This window comes from Marmota monax, unplaced genomic scaffold, assembly GCF_021218885.2.
Source record: "Marmota monax isolate L192 unplaced genomic scaffold, Marmota_monax_Labrador192_F-V1.1 WCK01_AAM20220418_F8-fsc00039, whole genome shotgun sequence".
In the NCBI taxonomy this organism is placed as follows: Eukaryota; Metazoa; Chordata; class Mammalia; order Rodentia; family Sciuridae; genus Marmota; species Marmota monax.
In genome coordinates, this window is record NW_026693602.1 from 739833 (window position 1) to 760296 (window position 20464).

The 20464-nt window shown below is 32.9% G+C and overlaps 1 protein-coding gene across 3 annotated transcripts in view; it reads left to right on the forward strand.

Moving 5' to 3' along the window:
- Anapc10 (anaphase promoting complex subunit 10) overlaps positions 1-20464 on the forward strand; it is a 95128-nt gene that overhangs the window by 27018 nt on the left and 47646 nt on the right. For all 3 annotated transcript variants that reach the window (XR_009228225.1, XM_046459620.2, XM_046459619.2), the window contains exons 3-4: positions 3947-4037; positions 15054-15174. Coding sequence is in view for 2 of the 3 variants with exons in the window: in XM_046459620.2 (XP_046315576.1) it covers positions 3947-4037; positions 15054-15174 (212 nt within the window). In the remaining variant the exon portion in view is untranslated. The remainder of the gene's footprint in view (positions 1-3946; positions 4038-15053; positions 15175-20464) is intronic.

Below are 20464 nucleotides of genomic sequence, written 5' to 3' on the forward strand. Positions count from 1 at the left end.
GGGAACAACAAAAAGTCATTATAGCCTTTCTATCCTCCTGACATGTGCATCCGTCCTTTCTCCCTATCTGTTCCTCAGACGTAAATAGTTTTTCCTCAGATGTGAGCGGTTTTTCTTCCGTCTCACTCATCTCCAGGGACAGGCAACTTAAAACAAAAGTGAAGCAAAATAAAAGAGGAATCTTAAAATGGCTACCCATCCTCTCGCCCTGCCCTCAGGGGCGAGCAGTTTCACTTACCCTCAGTCGCCCCCCGTACGGGCCACCAAATGCCGCAGTCTGGCTGGGCACAATCAGGAGCCACTTGTCAAAAGAAACTAACTTTATTTTTAGAACCACACACGCCAAACAAAATAGCCTCTCAGGAAAAACCCTCAGAGCCTCAACTGCCACCACCGGCTTTCCACAAGCCTCTCTCTCCCACACAAGCTTCTCTCCACCTCCCACAATCCTCCTGCTCTTGAGGCCGATTGGCTGGGTCACGTGGGCGGAGCCAAAAAAGTCCCCCAATGAGCAGCTCCGTGGTCTGAACGGGCAGGGAAACAGCCCAATGAGCATCACCGCAGAGGAGCCAATCAGCTAGATGTTGCTGGGGCCGAGGAGCCAATCAGCTAGATGTTGCTGGGGCCGCTGTGAGCCAATCATCAGCCAGCAGCTGGAAGTTTGCTGGCAGGTGGAAGTTTGCTGGGGCCCCTTTGGCTGTGGCTCTCAACAGGACCACACTGTAAGAAGTGCTGCCTCAGAGTTGGTACATCAAATAAATTTTTTTTTTCTGAAAAATACTGTTAACTGTGTGCATTATCATGATTATCTGTCAAAGCATGTCACAGATCTGTCATCATTTTAAGTCTTTTGTTTAGACTAAAACAGTTCAGATATAACATTGAGTGGGAAGCTTTAGAATGTGGGTTGAGACATGGCATTGACATGTGAAGAAATGTTTGTAAGATATTCTGCTTATGATACATACTGAAGTAAAAGCTAGTAGTCATACTTAGAGGTAAATATTTAGATTAATTAATTATTGAAGAGACTACACCTACTTAGATGTACTATAAAAAGCAATATCTTAGAAACAAATTTAATTGATGAGTCTTGAATTATAGGACATATCTTATTCTAAATAAATCATTCAGAGTGTTTAATGTTTATTTTGCTCTTTAAGAACAAATACCATTTTGTGAAATTCTTTGATACACAAATAAATTTGTGGAATGGAGGAAAAAAAACCCAGCCAAATAGCTAAAGTAAAATAAGTGAACAGAAACCACTTTTAATTAGTGGAACATTTAACCATGAAGCTCTTAAGGAACAATCAAGTGATTTAGTTATTTTTGTTAGGGAGCTCATAAACTAGTCAAAAGAAAAGGGATTTAAAATCTAGAAGATTTTCTTTATCTCTTTCTTTCTTTCTTTCTTTCACCCCTTGTCCTGGGGATTGAACCCAGGGATGCTCTATCACTGAGCTACATACTCATTCCTTTTAATTTTTTATTTTGAGACAGGGTCTCCTAAGTCATGGAGGCTGGCCTTGAACTTGCAATCTTCTTGCATCCTCCAGTATTTGGAATTACAGGCATGCACTACCATGCCCAGCCTAGAACTCTTTATATTGGTAGCAGAACAGTTTTTTGTCTCATAACTTATATAACTGATAATATTCTAGATTAGTCTTAGCAGTATTGCATAAGGAATGGCAGAAGTATGGTCTAGGTTAGCATTGTCCAATAGAAATATCATGCAATTTGTATGTGGAATTTTTTTTCTGGTAACCACATTTAAAAGGGTTAGAAACAGGTAAAATTAATTTTTTAAAAATATTTTTATTAGTTGTTGATGGACCTTTATTTTATTTATATGCGGTGCTGAGAATCTAACCCAGTGCCTTACATATGTTAGGCAAGCGTTCTACCACTGAGCTACAACCTCAGCCCCCAGAAACAAGTAAAATTAATTGTAATAATATATTTTTAATCAAATATTCATTTATTATCAATGTGGTATTTTACATTTCTTACTATATCTTCAAAAGCTCCTTACAGCACATCTCAGTTTGAACTAGCCAAATTTCAACTGATTACCCTAATAGTTTTCTCTCACCCTGATGCTGAAAAATCTATCTAGAGATTCTGTTCTTGTAATTTCCTGATTCTATGCCTGACTTACTAAAAATTCTTCAATAGATTGGCATAATTTTCAAGATAATTTACACTCCTTAGTCTAGTGCATAAGAATCTGTAGGATCATCTCCTTTCATGTCTCTGGCTTATTTCCTTTTCCCCTACATTGTGTATCCTTAGCTTCCTGAACAACCTACTGGAAATATAGGAGGGTATGAATAGGCATTTGATATAAAAATATAATGATTAATAAATATATGGAATATATCTTTTTACCTGTCCGGTTAGTAAATATTTAAAAGATTGACTGTATTTTACCATGAGTACAGAGCAGTGCTGTCCAATAGAAATATAATGCCAAACACATATATATTTAAAGATATCTAATAATCACATTTAAAAAGTAAAAAGAATAGATGCAATTATTTTTTTTCTCATTGTGTCCATAGTATCATCTCAACATGTAATCAATATAAAAACTTTTGGATAATTTTTTTCATAGTAAGTTGAAAAATCTAGTGTATAAATTTCAGAACATCTCAGTTTTTACTAGCCATGGAGAGGAGATAGATGTTCTCATACATTATTGGTGAGGAGGTATTTTGGAGAAGGTTTTGACAAGATTTATCAAATGAAAAATTATTGACTTTGGATTCTATTCCTTGAAATTCATCCTCCAGAAATAGTAACATGTATTTAGAGATTATAGATAGGTTGTTGCAGTATTGTTTGTAATAGCAAAATATTGAAAACAAACTAAATGTCATGTAAGGATTTGGTTTAAATATGGTATTTCCAGATGGGGATATACTGTATAACCTTTAAAAATGTGGAAGCTGCTTGAGATATTGTGTTAATAAATATTAGATGATTTAGTATTTAGAATGCTTAGAGTGTCTGGCCCATAGTAAATATAGTATCACCATTTGCAGTTATTATTATAATTATTAACTTTAATATGGAATAATCTTCCAGATATGTTAAGTGGAAAAAAAAAACCCTCACTATAATCCAGAACTATATAGTTTGCTATCATTTGTGCCAAGAGATGGGGAAAAGAAACTAGTCCTTGCTTTTATATGCATGTGGTATCTGTGAAAAGATTGACAAAAAACTAATAAAATTGACTATATTTGGAGAGGAGAACAAAATGGTAGGGTGATAGTGACTATTCACAATTTTCTTTTTGTACCTTTTAAATTTGATCCATAATGACTATATTATTTAGTAAAAAATGAAATAAATTAAATCCATTCTTTTTAAAAATGTACTCTTCTGTAGTTAGTATGAATTATTATGGTTTTACTCAGGGAAAAGCACAGGATAGTTCAATTTCACTAATCTATAATGGCTGGAGGATATAGGATTCTAGGTATACTTGATTTTGATTAATCAGAAGCTCTTGGTTTCACAATGTATATGCCTTTTGAAAATATTTCTGAGTCATCTTTGTCTTGTCATAGTAAGCATGGCATATTGAACTTCATAGAATTAAAAGATTTTGCCCAGACACAGGGATCACTCTAATTATCAGCTTCTAAAAAGTATAAGAAACTGATTCAAATATATAGAGTTTAGAGTAAGTATCCTGGAAGATGTTTTTAAGAAGCCAAGAACTAAAAATGTTCATCTTAATATAAACTTTTGTATGTACAAGTGGTATTTCGTGAGTTGAAATCTAGATTAAAAAGTAGAAGAATTCTGGGTTAAGTTTTATATTTCTCACCATCTTGCTATCAAAATTTCTGACAAATATATATGATACTTTTATGTTTTGAGTATATAGCTCTTTTTCTTGGAAATTTATTGCCTCTCTTGGTTTTTTTAGGATTTGGAGTGGATCAGTTACGAGATGACAATCTAGAAACATACTGGCAATCAGATGGGTCCCAGCCTCATTTAGTGAACATCCAGTTCAGGTAATTTTTAAAATTTTTTTTTAAGAATCAAATCAGTATAGTTTATTAACTCAAAACATATTGCATATATATATGTTAACAGGAACTTCTTTCTACAAATGTCTGTGTAGTTTTACTTCTCAGTATTTGCTGTTATGCAGTCCTATCAAAACTATGTAATTGTTTATTCTCCATCCCTCAAATACAAAATTGGTTTAGTAGGTTGATTGTAATATTTTTCTCCTTAAATAATAGATTTTGTTTAGTTGAAAGTTTTTTGAGACCTTTATAAAAATTAAAGGTTAAAGGCAATTAATATAAGCTGTTTCATTATTCTGAAGCTATTTTCTCTTCAGTATTTTCAAACTTGTACTATATAGAAATGATACTATATATCTGCATTAAGATGAATGTTTGTCCTTCCAAGTAGTAATCCTCCTGAAGCTTTATTTTTGAATATATTTATTTGTTCTAATCACTTATACATGACAGCAGAATGCTCTTTGATTCATTGTATACAAATGGAGCAGAATTTTTCCCTTCTCTGGTTCTATTCAAAGTAGATTCACACTATTTGTGCAATCATACACGTACCTAGGGTAATGATGACCGTCTCATTCCACCATCTTTCCTACCCCCATCTTTGCCCCATCCAAAGTCTTCCATTCATCCCATGCCCCCCCCCCCCCATTATGGATTAGCAGCCAGTCAGGTAATTTTCAAAGATTAAAAAAAAATTTAATTTTTTAATTAATATCGATTGTAAGTAAATGAGAAAAATTTATCTTATTTATGTAAAATTTAGAGAAACAAATTAAAATGAAGTACATTTAACTCGATTTTTGTTTGGTTGAAAGTTTAATCTGTATACGGGGTAAAAATGGGAGTTCATAACCCACTTGAATCAAATGTATGAAATATATGTCAAGAGCTTTGTAATGTTTTGAACAACCAATAAAAAAAATTAAAAAAAAATTGAAGGTTAAAGGCAATTAATATAAGCTGTTTCATTATTCTGAAGCTATTTTCTCTTCAGTAATTCAGACTTGTACTATATAGAAATGATACTATATATCTGCATTAAAACTTTTAAACTCTAATATATTTTAGAGATTAATTTTCTACTCAGCTAGATTCTAATCATCTTAAGTTTACTTTGCTGCATTATCTTCTTTGAATTTCTCACGGTACCTTTTATAGTTCCTTTAATGTAGTTGCTTCTTAAATATACTTTTCAATATGATTTATTTTTAGAAGATGCTTTCAGAAAATTCTGTTTTGCTTATGGCCCAATACAATGCCATAGTGCATTGAGGGAACCTGGAGTGGTAATGGTAAGTTCTGTAGGCATAGATTATTCATATCACTTCTCAAATTTATACTTCTATTTTAAAAAATAACTATTTTAACTTAGACTCTCTAAAGACTTTTCAGTTTTTCTTGGAGAAAGGAAAACAACCATATTTTGTCCACTGCTTTGAATTTATTGACAGATTGGAAACCAGTTAACTGTTTAAACATTCTATTACCATTGCATTTTTAATTGTTTTTATTGTCCTAGGGTACAAATCAGCAAACTTCACTTGAAATATCCAGATGGTAAATATTTTACTCTTTTAAGGCAGTAGGGATTGAACCCAAAGCAACTATGTCCCCAGTCCTTTTTATTTTTAAGATAGGGTCTTGTTAAGTTACTGAGGGCCTTGCTAAGTTGTTGCTATTATAATTAAATTAAGATATTCATTATTTAACTTCTAAGCTATATTCAGTTTTTAAAAAAATATTTATTTTTTAGTTGGACACAATACCTTTATTTTATTTATTTATTTTTATGTTGTGCTGAGGATCGAACCCAGGGCCTCGGAAGAGCGAGGTGAGTGCTCTACCGCTGAGCCACAACCCCAGCCCAAGTTTTTAAGTTTGACTTTAAACTTTCAATCCTCCTGCCTTAGCCTCCTAAATTGCTGGGATTACAGGCGTGCACCACTGCACCTGGCCAGTTAGTAAGTATTTTAAATCTTGTGGGCCCTCTGATCTCTTGCAGCTATGTAGTTCTGCCATTAAGCACTAAAGTAGCCATGGATAGTGCACAAATGAATGAATTTAGGTCTTCTAATTATTTTATCTTATACAAGCAGGTGGTACTAGGTTATTAAATATATAGAGACTCCTGTGCTAGGTTATTAAATATATAGAGACCAGCAACATCAGCAGCAGCTATTTTTTTTAAGACTTGAGATTTTAACAGATGCTTTACAAAATTACTTACCTATTCATCTCATTTAACCTTTATATTGATTATTATTATTTTTAGTCTCAAAAGTGGAGACTTAGATAAATTAAATAACTTGCCCAAGATCACATAGCAGGTAAGTGGTAGAATTGCAATTTGAACACAAGTTCTGATTTCAGAGCCTGTGCTTTTAATTATTATACTGTACAACCCAGAGTAAAACAGAGGCTTTAGCTTAAAGTTGAATGAGTATCTTAATTTAATTGTATTTTAATTGCAGTGTTTTTTTTTCAAATAAAATTCTAGGCAGAATGCTAATGCACTGAACAAATAATAATAAAAACAAATCATTTATTACATTTATTGTCTCACTGAATTTAAATTTAAAATTTAATAGTTATAAATTTAATAGTTAAAAGTTTTTGTAATCCAGGTAACAACTTTCTAAGATGCAGGTTCTATTATTTTTTTTCCCCTTGTTTACACACGAACAAACTAAAACTTAAGACAGTTTAAATAATTTGCTTAGGTCCTACATCATGCATTTATGGAGTCTGGATTTATCCCAGTTGGTTTGACTTAAAAGGCTGAGTTTATAATCAGTACTCTGAGCTGCTTCTCAACATGGGTGTAGCTGGTTTTATTAAAGCAGTCAAGAACTCAAGGCCCTCCTCACTTAGCACTTTTCCTCCCGAGGGAAGCCCAAGGCTTTGAGGAAGGCATTTTTAAAGCAGTGTTTTAGAAAAAGGGAAATTCATTAAGAATTTTGAAATCTCACAGGTAAGAGTTGCAAGTACAGTATGAGGTTTTTTTTTTCTAAATTATTTCATATCTCTGCAATTCTTTAGTATGTCATTCTTATAAAGAAGGATATCTCCTACTAAAAATATACCCTTAGAAAATTAATGTTAACACATTATTGCCACTGGATTCTAAAACCCCATTTGGGTTATACCAGTTGTCCAATAAAATTGAATCACAGGGCTGGGGATGTGGCTCAAGTGGTAGCGGGCTCGCCTGGCATGCGTGCGGCCCGGGTTCGATCCACAGCACCACATACAAAGATGTTGTGTCCGCCAATAACTAAAAAAAAAAATGAATATTAAAAAAATTCTCTCTCTCTCTCTTAAAAAATTGAATCACAGATTGAATTTAGTAATTACTTCTCTACTTTTATTTATTTTTTGGTGGTGTTGGGGATTGAACCTTGAGCATTCTAGGCAAGCACTTTACCACTGAGCTACATCCCTAGCCCTCTACTATCTTTTAATCTAGAACATGACTTCGTTTTTTCCTTGACTCTCAGTATCTTAACACATTTTTTGGAGATTAATGGCCAATTGTTTTAAAGAATATTCCTCAATTTGGGTTTCTCCAATTTTTTTTTTTCACAAGTCACTTTAGGCTACATATCACTGGGAAAAATAATAGAAGTAATGCAATACCCTTTGCATTACATTGCATCCTATCAGGTGTGGTCCATGAATTAAATTTTGTCCCATGATGTTTACTTTTAGCACATGATTAAGCAATTGTCTACCAAGCTTCTACACTGGGGAGAGTTATTCTTTTACCTTTGCAGTTAGTTAGTAAGTATTTTGTGGAGAGGTACTTTGAGTATTCTATTCCTCATTTAATTTTCACTTTATTCATAATTACAGTTTTCAGTTTTACTGAATGGGTTATTATCTTTTATCATTATTTGTTTCAATGCTCAAATTGTTCCGGGTTTGGCCATGGGAAGTCCCTTTAATCTGACTACGTAACTTTTTGATGTGTTCCCATCGTTATTTGAACACTTTTCTTTCTGGCATAAGATTTTCTGCTCAGCCCCTAGAATCAACCATTTATCCAAGAGATCTGGCTTCTTTTTTTGGAGCATAGTACATAGAGACCAGTCTGGTGTTGGGTGTGCCTCTTCTATTGGGATATTGCTGTTCCTTTCTCACTGTTTCTGACTTTGTCAGGCTTGATAGTATGGGAATGGAGAAGAGGTAAGGAAAGTCAATAATGGCGATCTGCTATTATTTACTGGACTTGCCTTTAGTTTAAAGCGGACTCTGTCTTATGGATGCTTTTGTGGGTTGAGAGAATCAACCTTCATAGTCACTTCATGCTGTGGATGATTATCTTGTTGAGGGTGCATTCATCATTTATCCCTTCAAATTCTCAACTTCTGGTTAATACCTCCAGCTTTCTGCTGAGCACTGTTCATCCTTCCCAAACAGAAACCAAGATAACCCTTCATGTTACCATGTTATGTTTCCTTCTCTTCCTGGAACCCCAAGACTGTTTTTTGTTGGTTTGGAGTAGGGACTATATTTTCTCAAATGCCTTTTCTTATGGCATGCCATCATATGGTTTTTTTTTACTATGTTGAGGTGTTAAATTTATAAAATTATAGTAAAATATATTGAATATAAAATTTACTGCTTTAACTATTTTTAACTGCATAGTTTAGTGGCGTATTCATACTGCTGTATAACTGTTACCATTTTCCTTCTCCAGAAGTTTTCATCATCCAAAACTGAACCCTTTGAATAATGACTCTCCATTCCCTCTCCTCCTCAGTTCCTAGCAACCAGTTTAATTTGCTTATTTGTTTATTTGACTGTTATAGGTACATTATATAAGTGAAATTATACGTTGGTCCTTTTGTGTCCTACTCGTTTCACTTTGGTTTAAGGTTTATTCCAGTTATAGCATATATTCCAATTTCATTTCTTTTTAAGGCTGAATAATACTCCATTGTGTGACTATACCACATTTTGTTTATTCATCTGTCAATAGACATTGGGTTGTTACTACTTTTTGCCTATTATAAATGATACAGCTATGAACACTGGTGTTCAGATTTCTATGTGAGTCTCTTGTGTTCAGTTTTTTTTTTTTTTTGAATATGTGTATGTCCAGAAGTAGAATTGCTAGAAATGGTAATTCTGTTTAATTCTTTGAGGTACCACCATACTGTTTTCAGCCATAGGTTTACATTACTACTGGCGATGCAGAAAAACTTCAATTTTTCTGTATCTTTGCCCATTCTTTCCTGTTTTTTATTTTTTTGTGTTTTGATAATGGCTATCGTAATGGATGTGTAGTGGTATCTCTTTATAGTTTTTATTAGCATTTTCCTATTGGCTAGTGATGTTTAAGCTTCTTTTTGTGTGTTTAGTGGCCATTTATATGTCTTCTTTGGAGAAATGACCATTCAAGTCTTTTTCTCCTTTTTAAATTGTTTGTGTTTTCATTGTTGAGTTGTAAGACTTCTTTAAATATCCTGGTGTAGCCACTCAACGTGTTGTTATTGTAGTAGTATAGCAGCCATAGACATGTGTAAATGAGTAGGTATCATTTTGTTTCAATAAATCTTTCTTTAACAAATAGATGGCAGCCCACATTTGACCTGCTAGCTGTAGCTTGAAAATCCCTGTTCCAGGGCACCATTTCTTGATTTTGGTCTTAATACCACTTTAAATTGACAACTTTTGTTTATTTTTATTTTTTTGTTTATTTTTATACCTAACATTTACCATGTTAGGAATTATAGATAAGAAATTTAAGTTTATCGTAATTATTTTCATTATTATTTTGTGGTACTGGGGATTGAACCCAGGGGTGTTCTACCACTGAATTACATCCCCATTTCTTCTCTTCTCTTTTTACGTTAAATAAAATACTGATTGTTAATGTCTTTTGTTGGAATTTAATAGATTTGAAACCAGATGAGAAATTATTCAAGAGTCAGCAGGTGGAATACTGGTTGCTACTGTCTTTTGTTGGAATTTAATAGGTTTGAAACCAGATGAGAAATTATTCAAGAGTCAGCAGGTGGAAGCCAAAATAATACCTTTATAAAACTGCCAATGTTGATGCCAAGAAATGTCATAATCGCATTGTATCTGCAGTATCCTAATACTGAACCCTAGTATTAAAAAAAACCCCAGAACTTACCCATCTAGTTATAAAACTGAGAGACCAGGTAGTGCCTGCTCTTATTAAATAGCTGGCCTGAGGAACAAGGCAGATGTTTGCTTGCTGCCAGTAGCTCTTTCTCAGGAGAAAGGGGTGTAGTGGGTGAGGGCATAGAGGAGGCCAGGAGTGTTCTTATGGCATCAGAAATGGGAAAGTATTACCTCTCCCTTCTCCTCTTACACAACATCCTAGTTGTTTAGCAAGATGTCTGGCATATGGTAGGCATTTAGTTTATTATGATGATTATTATTACAAAAGTGATTTGAGCAATTTGAGTAGCTGCCACTTTCTCATGTGTGCAATCTTCTCAAATGCATTGCTGTTTTTTAAATTTTTTCTAATTAGTTATACAAGACAGTAGAATGCATTCTGACAAATCATACATAATGGAGTACAACTTCTTATTCATCTGGTTGTACATGATATAGAGTTACATAGGTCATGTAATCATATATGCACATAAGGGTAATAATGTCTGATTCATTCTACTATCATTCTTACCTCCGTACTCCCTTCCCTCCCTTCACTCACCTCTGCATAGTCCCAAATACCTCTGTTCTTCCCCTGACCCCTTATTGTGAATTATCATCCACATATCATAGAGAACATTCGGCCTGTGGTTCTTTGGGATTGGCTTGTTTCACTTAGCATGATAGTCTCCATTTATATCCATTTATCAGCAAATGCCATAATTTCATTCTTCTTTAAGGCTGAGTAATGTTCCATTTTGTGTATATACCACAGTTTCATTATGCATTCATCTGTTGAAGGCACCTAGGCTGATTCCATAGTTTAGCTATTGTGAACTGAGCTGCTATAAACATTGATGTGGCTGTGTTACTATAATATTCTGATTTTAAGTCCTTTGGGTATAAACCTAGGAGTGGGATGACTGGGTCAAATAGTGGTTCCATTCCAGGGTTTCTGAGGAATTTCCATACTGCTTTCCACAGTAGTTGCACCAACTTGCAGTCCCACCAGCCATGTATGAGTGTACCTTTTTCTCCACATCCTCGCCAACATTTGTTGTTGCTTGTATTTTTGATAATTGCCCTCCTGACTGGATACACTACTCACTGTAGTTTTGATTTGCATTTCTCTAATTGCTAGAGATGTTGAACATTTTTTTCATATGTTGACTAATTGTATTTCTTCTGTAAAGTATTTGTTTCATTTCCTTTGCCCAATTATGGATTAGGTTATTTGGCAGCTTTTTTTGGTGTTATTTTGAGTTCTTTATATATCCTGAAGATTAATGCTCTGAGGTGCGTGTGGTAAAGATTTTTTCCCATTCTAAAGGCTCTTGGTGTTCTTGATTGTTTCCTTTGCTGTGAAGAAGCTTTTTAGTTTTATTTCATCCCATTTGTTGATCCTCAATTTCACTTTGTGCCCTTTAGGAGTCTTTTGTGTGTGTGTGTGTGTAATTTCTTTTTTTTTAATATTTATTTTTTAGTTTTAGGTGGACACAATATCTTTATTTTACATTTATGTGGTGCTGAGGATCGAACCCAGTGCCTCATGCATGCTAGGCAAGCGCTCGACCACTGAGCCACAACCCCAGCCCAGGAGTCTTGTTAAAGAAGTCAGTTCCCAAGTGAACATGGTGGAGATTGGGGCCTACTTTTTCTTCTATTAGGCATAGGGTCTCTGTTCTAGTGCCTAAGTCTTTGATCCATTTGAGTTGATTTTTGTGCAGGTTGAGAGATAGGGGTTTAATTTCATTTTCCTACATGTGGATTTCCAATTTTCCCAGCACCATTTTGTTGAAGTGGCTATCTTTTCTCCAATGTATGTTTTTTTGCACCTTGTCTAGTATGAGATAACTGTATTTATATGGGTTTGTCACTGTGTCTTCTATTCTTACCATTGATCTGTGTATCTGTTTTGATACCAATACCATGCTGTTTTTGTTACTATGGCTCTATAGTATAATTTGAAGTCTGGTATTGTGATGGCCCTGCTTCATTTTTCTTGCTAAGGATTGCTTTGACTGTTTTGGGTCTCTTATTTTTCCAAATGAATTTCATGATTGCTTTTGCTGTTTCTATGAAGAATGTCATTGGGATTTTAATAGGAATTGTGTTTAATATAAAATGCTTTGGTAATATGGCCTGCCTTGCTATTTGAGAAACATCATGATTTTCTATACAATATAGTTTTTGATTCATCAAGAGATAAGATTGATAAATAGTTTTAAAGGATTTTACTATATCTTTTAGAGTAAAGCATTTTCAACTTTTTTAAGGTCATAGTTTCCTTTGTAAATCTAATGAAACTGTATGTAGCAACAATTATACATATGATTTCTGGGGATCCAAGAACCTTAGCAGCAAAAGCCCTGATTTGGGTAAAATTTAAACAACTTCAGATACCTACATGTCTCTGTAAACTGGTATCAATGGCTGTTGAATAAGCCAATAGGTACTCCTGCTTAAAGGCAGTAGGAGTGGCTGAGAACCTGTGAGGCAAACCAGCATACCCTTGAGTTCTGACTCTGCTTGTCTATTAGCTTGCTTTCTTTAAGGCTGGTATTAAACTCAATGTTACATTTTAAAATCAGAAAGAAAGAGATAATAATAGTTCCTGTATATTTGAAGCATTACTTCTGGGCCAGACATGTGTTCATTTGCTATTCATTGCTGTTGTTTTGATTATCATTAATGTTACTACTCTTTGCCTTTCTAATTTCTTTCCAATTATCTTGTAGGTTTCAGTTACTAACTTATCCTGAATTTTATAATTTAGAAATAAAATTATTCTGAGCAAAAAGTCTGATCCTTTAATTCTGCTTTTGTTTTTTGTTGCTCAGGTCAGTGCATCCTTGTGTTCTTTGCTCTTTTTATGGTAGAAAAGACCTTTTACTTCCTGCTTATGGCTCATGAAGAAGGTCTTTATTATGACCTTCAAAATTTCCCCTTATTCCTTTGCTTCCTCTTTTGTCTCTTTGCTGGCCCAACAAAAAGAGAAAAATGTCAGTTTGATGCCTCTGGCCTCTTTTGAGAACTTAGTAATGGATTTGTCCTGTCAGCAGTTCCAGGGTATTTAGTGTTTTACATCTTGAACTGAGGAAAAATCATTAACTTTCCCATTCCTTTCTGATGAATAGGTTAGGCTACATAAATTTGGTCCCCCTAAGAAGAGCTGCAGATCCTCTGCTGTCTTTACAGGCTGATTTTTGACAGACTATTTCTGTTCGAGGATCTTATTGTTATTAAATTAGTACCAGTTTTACTAGAACTTAACTTTTAAAGCACATTTCAGAAGACATTCTTAATGGGTTTTGGGGTCATTTTTTATAATTATCTAATTTCTTTTCCCCTCATGGTCAAATGACACATGCCCATTCTGAAAAATTATCCAAAAAATATAAAAATCGTGATGAAGAAAATAAAGGTCTCATAGTTTTTTCCATACTTTATGAAGGTAGCCACTTTTACTATTTTTGTGTACTTCCATCTTGACTTCTTTCTACATATAAAAAATATATTTATGTGTTTTAATTTTTTTTTTCCTCCAAAATGCAGTCCTTCTGTATTTCCTGTTTTATAATCTGATCCCCCTACCCTGGCTTGTAACTATATGTCTGCATGCTTATTTTAGATACAGATGCTCCCTGACTTACTGTGGAATTATGTCCCAATAAGCCCATAGCAAGTTGAAAATATTAAGTTGAAAATGCATTTAATAGCTTATTAGCAACATAGTATAGCATAGAGTACAACTGTTTTCCCTGATGTTCTTGGGCTGACTGCCAAGCATTGGAAGAAAGCACCATACTACATATTGCTGATTGGGGGTGAGATCCAAATTCACAGCTTGAAGTGCAGTTTCTATACAGTGTTTATTGCTTTCACAACCATTGTTAAAAAAAAAAAAAATCACAGGTGGAACTTTTATAAGCAGGTACCATCTATAATTGTATAGTATATCCTTGAATGGATATATCTTAATTTAATCAATTCCCTAGTACAATGGATATTTATGTTTACAATTTTGTAATAATTTAATCACATGCCAATATTTTTCTTTTTGTAAATAATCATGTTATTGTTTTTAATGCATTCTTTGAGGTTCATTAAGTTAGTGGGTCAAACTTTATGTACCTACTGACTGGTTATGAAACCACCTTATTCTAATCTAATTTGGTTTTTATTAGACATTCAATATGATAATAAAACTAATATCTGTGTGTTTTATCTTTCTTTGACTTTTAGAAATTGAACCTCTTTTCATGTATTTTGGCCTGGTGCATTTTTTTCCAAGGTTAATTTTTTATTGTGTATTTAAAAAAATTTTTAAATTTTATTCCCTAGAAGATGTATATTTTAAAAATGAGTAGAATTTTAATTCTTGTATTAAATAATAAATTAGCCTTCTGTCTTTTTAAAAAAATGTTTTTCTCTTTGCTGGACTCGGCTTGTCACTTAGTTTGTTACTTTCAAGAATTAATGTAGGAAATTAAGTAATTAACTAATAAAGAAAACTAAGCTTGTTTAGAACACTTACCTTATTGAACATATAAATGAAGAGGATGGAAATCCTTAATGTTTGTTTGCTCACTAAGAGACCTGATTTCGTCTGTTTCTGCTATGTTGACTTTCTTGACCATGGTCTATATAAGAGATGTCTATGTAAGTAAAGTGTTATATCTATACCTATGTTTTTACACTTTCTTCATTTTCACTATCTTCAAAATTAAAAGAAATGGAAGTTATTGATTCATATACTCATTTTACCAAACTATGATTCTTTTAACATCAGAAGAGAAGATGCTTTGGAAATAATCTTTCTACGTGATAAAATGCATGTTATTTTTACTTTATTGCTCTTAGAAGAAAAACAACAGTGAAGACATTATGTATATATGCAGACTACAAATCTGATGAAAGCTACACTCCAAGCAAAATCTCAGTCAGAGTTGGAAATAATTTTCACAATCTTCAAGAAATTCGGGTATGTCTTTTAAAATTTTTCAAATTATGTCATCTTTTAATTCTTGCTTGCTAAAAGATAGTCATAGTTGACATCAAATTTAAATGTTAACATATAAAAAGAAAATCAGTAATATTAAAGAGAACAATTTTGATTATTGTCCTTTTTATTATGAAAATTTTCAGACATACAGAAAAGCTAAAAGAATTGAATGGTGAATCCTGGTATACTCACCTCCTAGATTCTTAAGTTGTTAATGTTTTGCTGTGTTTGCTTTATTAAAATCTGTCCATCTAGTTTATTAGTCATTTAAAAATAAATTGCAAGTATTTGTATATTTCACTCTAAGTGCTTCAGCATGATATATTTGTCTGGTTTTCAAAAATTTTCTTAATATTCATTTTTTAAGACCTTTATTTTATTCAATTTTATATGGTGCTGAGGATCAAACCCAGGGCCTCACACATGCTAAGCAAGCACTACTGCTGAGCCATAACCCAAGCCCCCTAAATATTCATTTTTAAGGTAAAATTTATGTGCAGTTTTGTACAAATCTTATATAGATTGAAACTACATGCATACATCTTTGTAAACCCAACTCCTTTAAGATGCAAAACATTTCTGGCATGCTGGAAAATTCTCTCATATCCCTTTCTAATTATTCTCCATCTCTACCCTCAGAGGGAACTCTTGTTATGATTCCATTTATTTATTGGTTTGTTTTTATTGATCAGTGTTTCCTGTCTTAGAATCTCATATAAATGGAATCATACAGGATATAGCTTTTTTTTTTTCCTTTTTTTCATGGTACTAGTGATTAAACCCAGTGTGCCCTACCACTGAACTACGTTGCCAGCCTTTTTAATTTTAATTTTTTTTTTTTTTAATTTTGAGACAGACTCTTGCTAAGTTAAATTGCCAAGGCTAGCCTTGAACTTGTGATTCTTCTGCCTCTGCCTCCCAGGCAGGTGTGTGCCACTGTGCCTGTCCAGATTTTATAAAGTTTCTTTCACTCAGCCTTTTTTCATATTTACCCATATCGTTGCATGTAATAGTACTTCATTCTTTTTTACTCCTGAGTTACATTCCCTTGTTTGAATTTACCACCATTTATCATATGTATATCTTTTTGAAGCTATTAGGACAGAGTTTTTATGACCTGAATTTTATTAGTTCTCCAATGTTGACATTTCAGAGATATTTTCAATGACTTTGAACTGTATATTGGTGAAGTCCGGGCTCTTAGTATTTTTGTCAGAAAATCTTTGAGCTCAAATTATCATTAAAATCTTAATGGTTCTGAGTGTGGGTAAGCAATTAGAAAAATATTCAGTTAATTTGTGACTTAGAGTCTTATTTGACTTATTGCTTAAATTAAGACCATGTATCCACATTTATATTTCTTATCTGAGTTAGTGATAAAATGCTTAATGAAAACTGCATGGACTTGTTTGTTTTTCATTAAATACAATATTGTTCACTTATGAAATTTGCTTATGTGCTGATAAATGAGAATAGGTAAGGACATTGTCCACATGTATTTTTGTTGTTGTTTAGTCTTTCTTTAAGGTGTCTATCATTTTTAAAAAATTAAGTTTTTAAATTGACAAATGAAAATTATAGTTTTATTATGTTTAATATTATTTAATATGTATATTTTGTGGAATGATTAAATCAGGGCTAATATGCTTTATATTACTACTAACCATTTTTTTGTGGTGAGAATAGTTAAAATCCACTGTTTTTTTGGTTTTTTTTAGCAATCTTCAAGTATATATTGTTAATATATTAACCACATTGCACAATAGGTCTCTTGAACTTACTCCTCCTGTCTTACTGAAATTTTGTATTCTTTTTGTATTCTTTTTTGTCCCAAACCTCCCTAACCCACTCCCACTCCTTCCAATTCCTGGGTACCACAATTCTACTTTTACTTCTATAAGTTTAACTTTTTTAGATTCCAGATTTAAGTCAAATCATGCTGTGTTTGTCTTTCTTGGCTTACTTCGTTTTATATAATGTGTACCAGGCTTATCCATGTTGTCACAAATGTTAGCATTTCCTTGTCTTTTAGGTTGAATAGTATTCTATTGTATATTAATATGTATTTTCTTTATCTATTCTTTAGGCTGTGGGCACTTAGGTTGTTCTATAACTTGGCTGTTGTGAATAGAGCTGCAGTGAACAAGCAGTACAGATATCTCTTCAATATACTAATTTTATTTCCTTTTGTATATATATATATTCATATATGTATGTGTGTGTGTATGTGTATATATATATATGTGTGTATATATATATATGTGTGTATATATATGTGTATATATATATATATATATATACACACACATATACATATATCCATCCATCCATCCCATGGGGTTACTAGATCATATGGTAATTCTATTTTGAATATTCTGAGAAACCTGTATACTGTTTTCTTTAATGGCTGTACTTGTATACATTTCCTCTGACAGTGTGCAAGGATTCCTTTTTGTCCACATCTTTGCCAGTACTTACCTTTCATCTTTTCTATAATAACCATTCTAATAGCTATGAGATACCTCATTTTGTGATTTTAACTTAAATTTCCCTGATAATTAATGATGTTGAACATTTATTTTGATATACCCATTAATTATTTATCTTCTTTTGAGAAATGTCTGCCTATTTTTAGATTAAGTAGTTATTATTTTGCTCTTGAATTGTTTTTGTTCTTTATTGTTTTATATTAACCCATAATCAGGTATATTTTTTTATAAATATTTCATGTTCCATAGGTTGTCTCTTCACTATGCTAATTGTTTCCTTCGATATGCAGAGTGCTTTTAGTTTGACATAATCCCATTTGTCCAGTTCTTGTTTTCATTTTCTATGATTTTGGGGTCCTAATAAAAAAAACATTACCCAATTTGTCTTGGGGGTACATACCTGTAATGCCAGTGACTTAAAAGGTCTCAAGTTTGAGGTCAATTTCTTCAATTTAGCAAGACCCTGTTTTAAAATAAAAACTAAAAATTGCTGGGGATGTAGGTCAGTGATGAAGAGCTCTTGGGTTTAATTGCCAGACCGGGGCGGGGCGGGGGTGGGGGGAGTCATTGCCCAGACCAGTGTCAAGAAGCTTTCCTCCCTTAGTTTCATATCTTTTAAGTTGAGTTGATTTTTATAACCTGTGAGAGATAGGGTTATAGTTTAGTTCTTCCACATGTAGATATCTAGGTTTTCCAGCACCATTTATTAAAGGGACTATCCTTTCCCTCTTGTATATTCCATGGCATCTTTGTTGAAGATCAATTGCCCATAAGTGAATAGGTTTACTTCTAGGCTCTTTATTCTGTTTCATTGATCTGTGTCTGTTTTTTATTCCAGTATTATGCTATTTGAGTTAGTAGAGTTTTGTAGTATATTTTGATATCAGATAATATGATGCCCTCATCTTTTTTCTTTTTGCTAAGAACTGCTTTGGCTATTTTGATTCTTTTGTGGTTTAATATGAATTTTAGGATTGTTCCATTTCTGTGAATAGTGTCTTTGGGATTTTGATAAGAATTGCCTTGAATCTATAGATTGCCTTTGGTAGTATGGCATTTTAACAATATTAATTATTTCAATCCATGAACATGGAATATCTTTCCATCGATATGTGTCTTCCTGAATTTCTTTCATCAATATTGTATAGTTTTGCTTGTACATGTAATCTGTTTAAATTTATTCCTGAGTATTTTATTTTTTTGTTATTGCTATTGATTTCTTTTTCAGCATGTTTCTTGTTACTGATTAGAAATACTACTGATTTTTTTATCCTGCAGGTTTACTGAATTCATTTATTTTAACTCATTTTTGTTGGGGCATTTTGAATTTTCTATGTATGAAATATCATCTGCATACAGGGACAATTTAACTTCTTTCTTTTCAGATTGGTTCCTTTTTTTTTTTTTTTTTCCCTCTTACCTAATTGCTGTAGATATGACTTACAGTACTGTATTGAATAGAATTGGCAAGAGTGGGAATCTTTATTTTGTTCCTGATATTATAGGAAAAGCTTTCAATTTTTCACCATTATGTATGATATTAGTTGTGGGTTTGTTATATATAGCCTTTACGGTTTTGTTGAATGTTTTTATCATGAAAGGATGTTGAATTTTATCAGATGTTTTTTTTTTGCCTATTGAGAAGATCATATGATTTTTGTCTTTCATTCTGTTGTTTTTCACTTTTTCACTTTTACAGCTTTTTGAATTTTGGATTATCTTTGTATCCCTGGGATAAATCCCACACCGTTATGGTGAATGATCCCTTTAAAGTGCTATTTAATGCAGGTTTTTGTTGAAGATTTTTGCATATGTGTTCATCAGGGATATTGGCCTGTGATTTTTCTTTCCTTGTAATGCCTTTCTCTGCTTTGGTATTAGGATAATGCTTGCCTCATAAAATAAGTTTAGAAGTGTTCCCTCTTCCTTGGTTTTTTTGGAAGGGTTTGAGAAGGATGGTTATTACTTCTTTAAATATTTAGCAGAGTTCATCAATGAAATCATCAGGACCTAGGCATTCTTTAATTGGAGACTTTTTATTATTACTCATTTAATCTCCTTACTTATTATTAGTCTATTTATTTATGATTGAGGCTGAATAGGTAGTATGGGACTAGGAATTCATTCTTTTCTTGTAGGTTATCTGATTTGTTGGTATATAATTGTAGTAGTCTCCTGTTATCTTATGTATTTCTGTGTTAAGAGCTGCAATATCTCCTCTTTCATTTCTGGTTTTATTTAAGTCCCCTCTGTCTGCCCCCCCCCCCTTTAATCTAGCTAAAAATTTGTCAATTTTGTTTATCTTTTTTTTTAAAAAAAACACCTCTTTGTTTTGTTGATATTTTTATTTTGTATTGCTTTTTGCCTTCTTTGTTATTTACTTCTGCTCTGATCTTTATTATTTCCTTCTTTCTGCAGATTTTGGACTTTGTTTTTTCTTTTTCTAGTTCCTTAGAATGTAATTTTAAGTCATTTATTTGAGATCTTCTCAAGGGGTTTTTTGTTAAAAACTTTTTTCACAGAACTACTTTTCATGCCTCCCATAAGTTTTGGCATGTTGCATTTTAATTTTCATTTGTCTCAAGATTTTAAATTTTTCCTTTCAATTTCATTGATTGTTCATGAGCATTTTGATTAGCTTTTATGCTTCTGTAAATTTTCTGAAATCCTTATTTTTAATTTCATACCATTGTGGTATGATGGAATGGATCTGAAGCCTGAGTTCATGTGTGTTGTTTCTGTGAGGGATAACCTGAGGCCTTTGTGCCTGGGGGCTGACC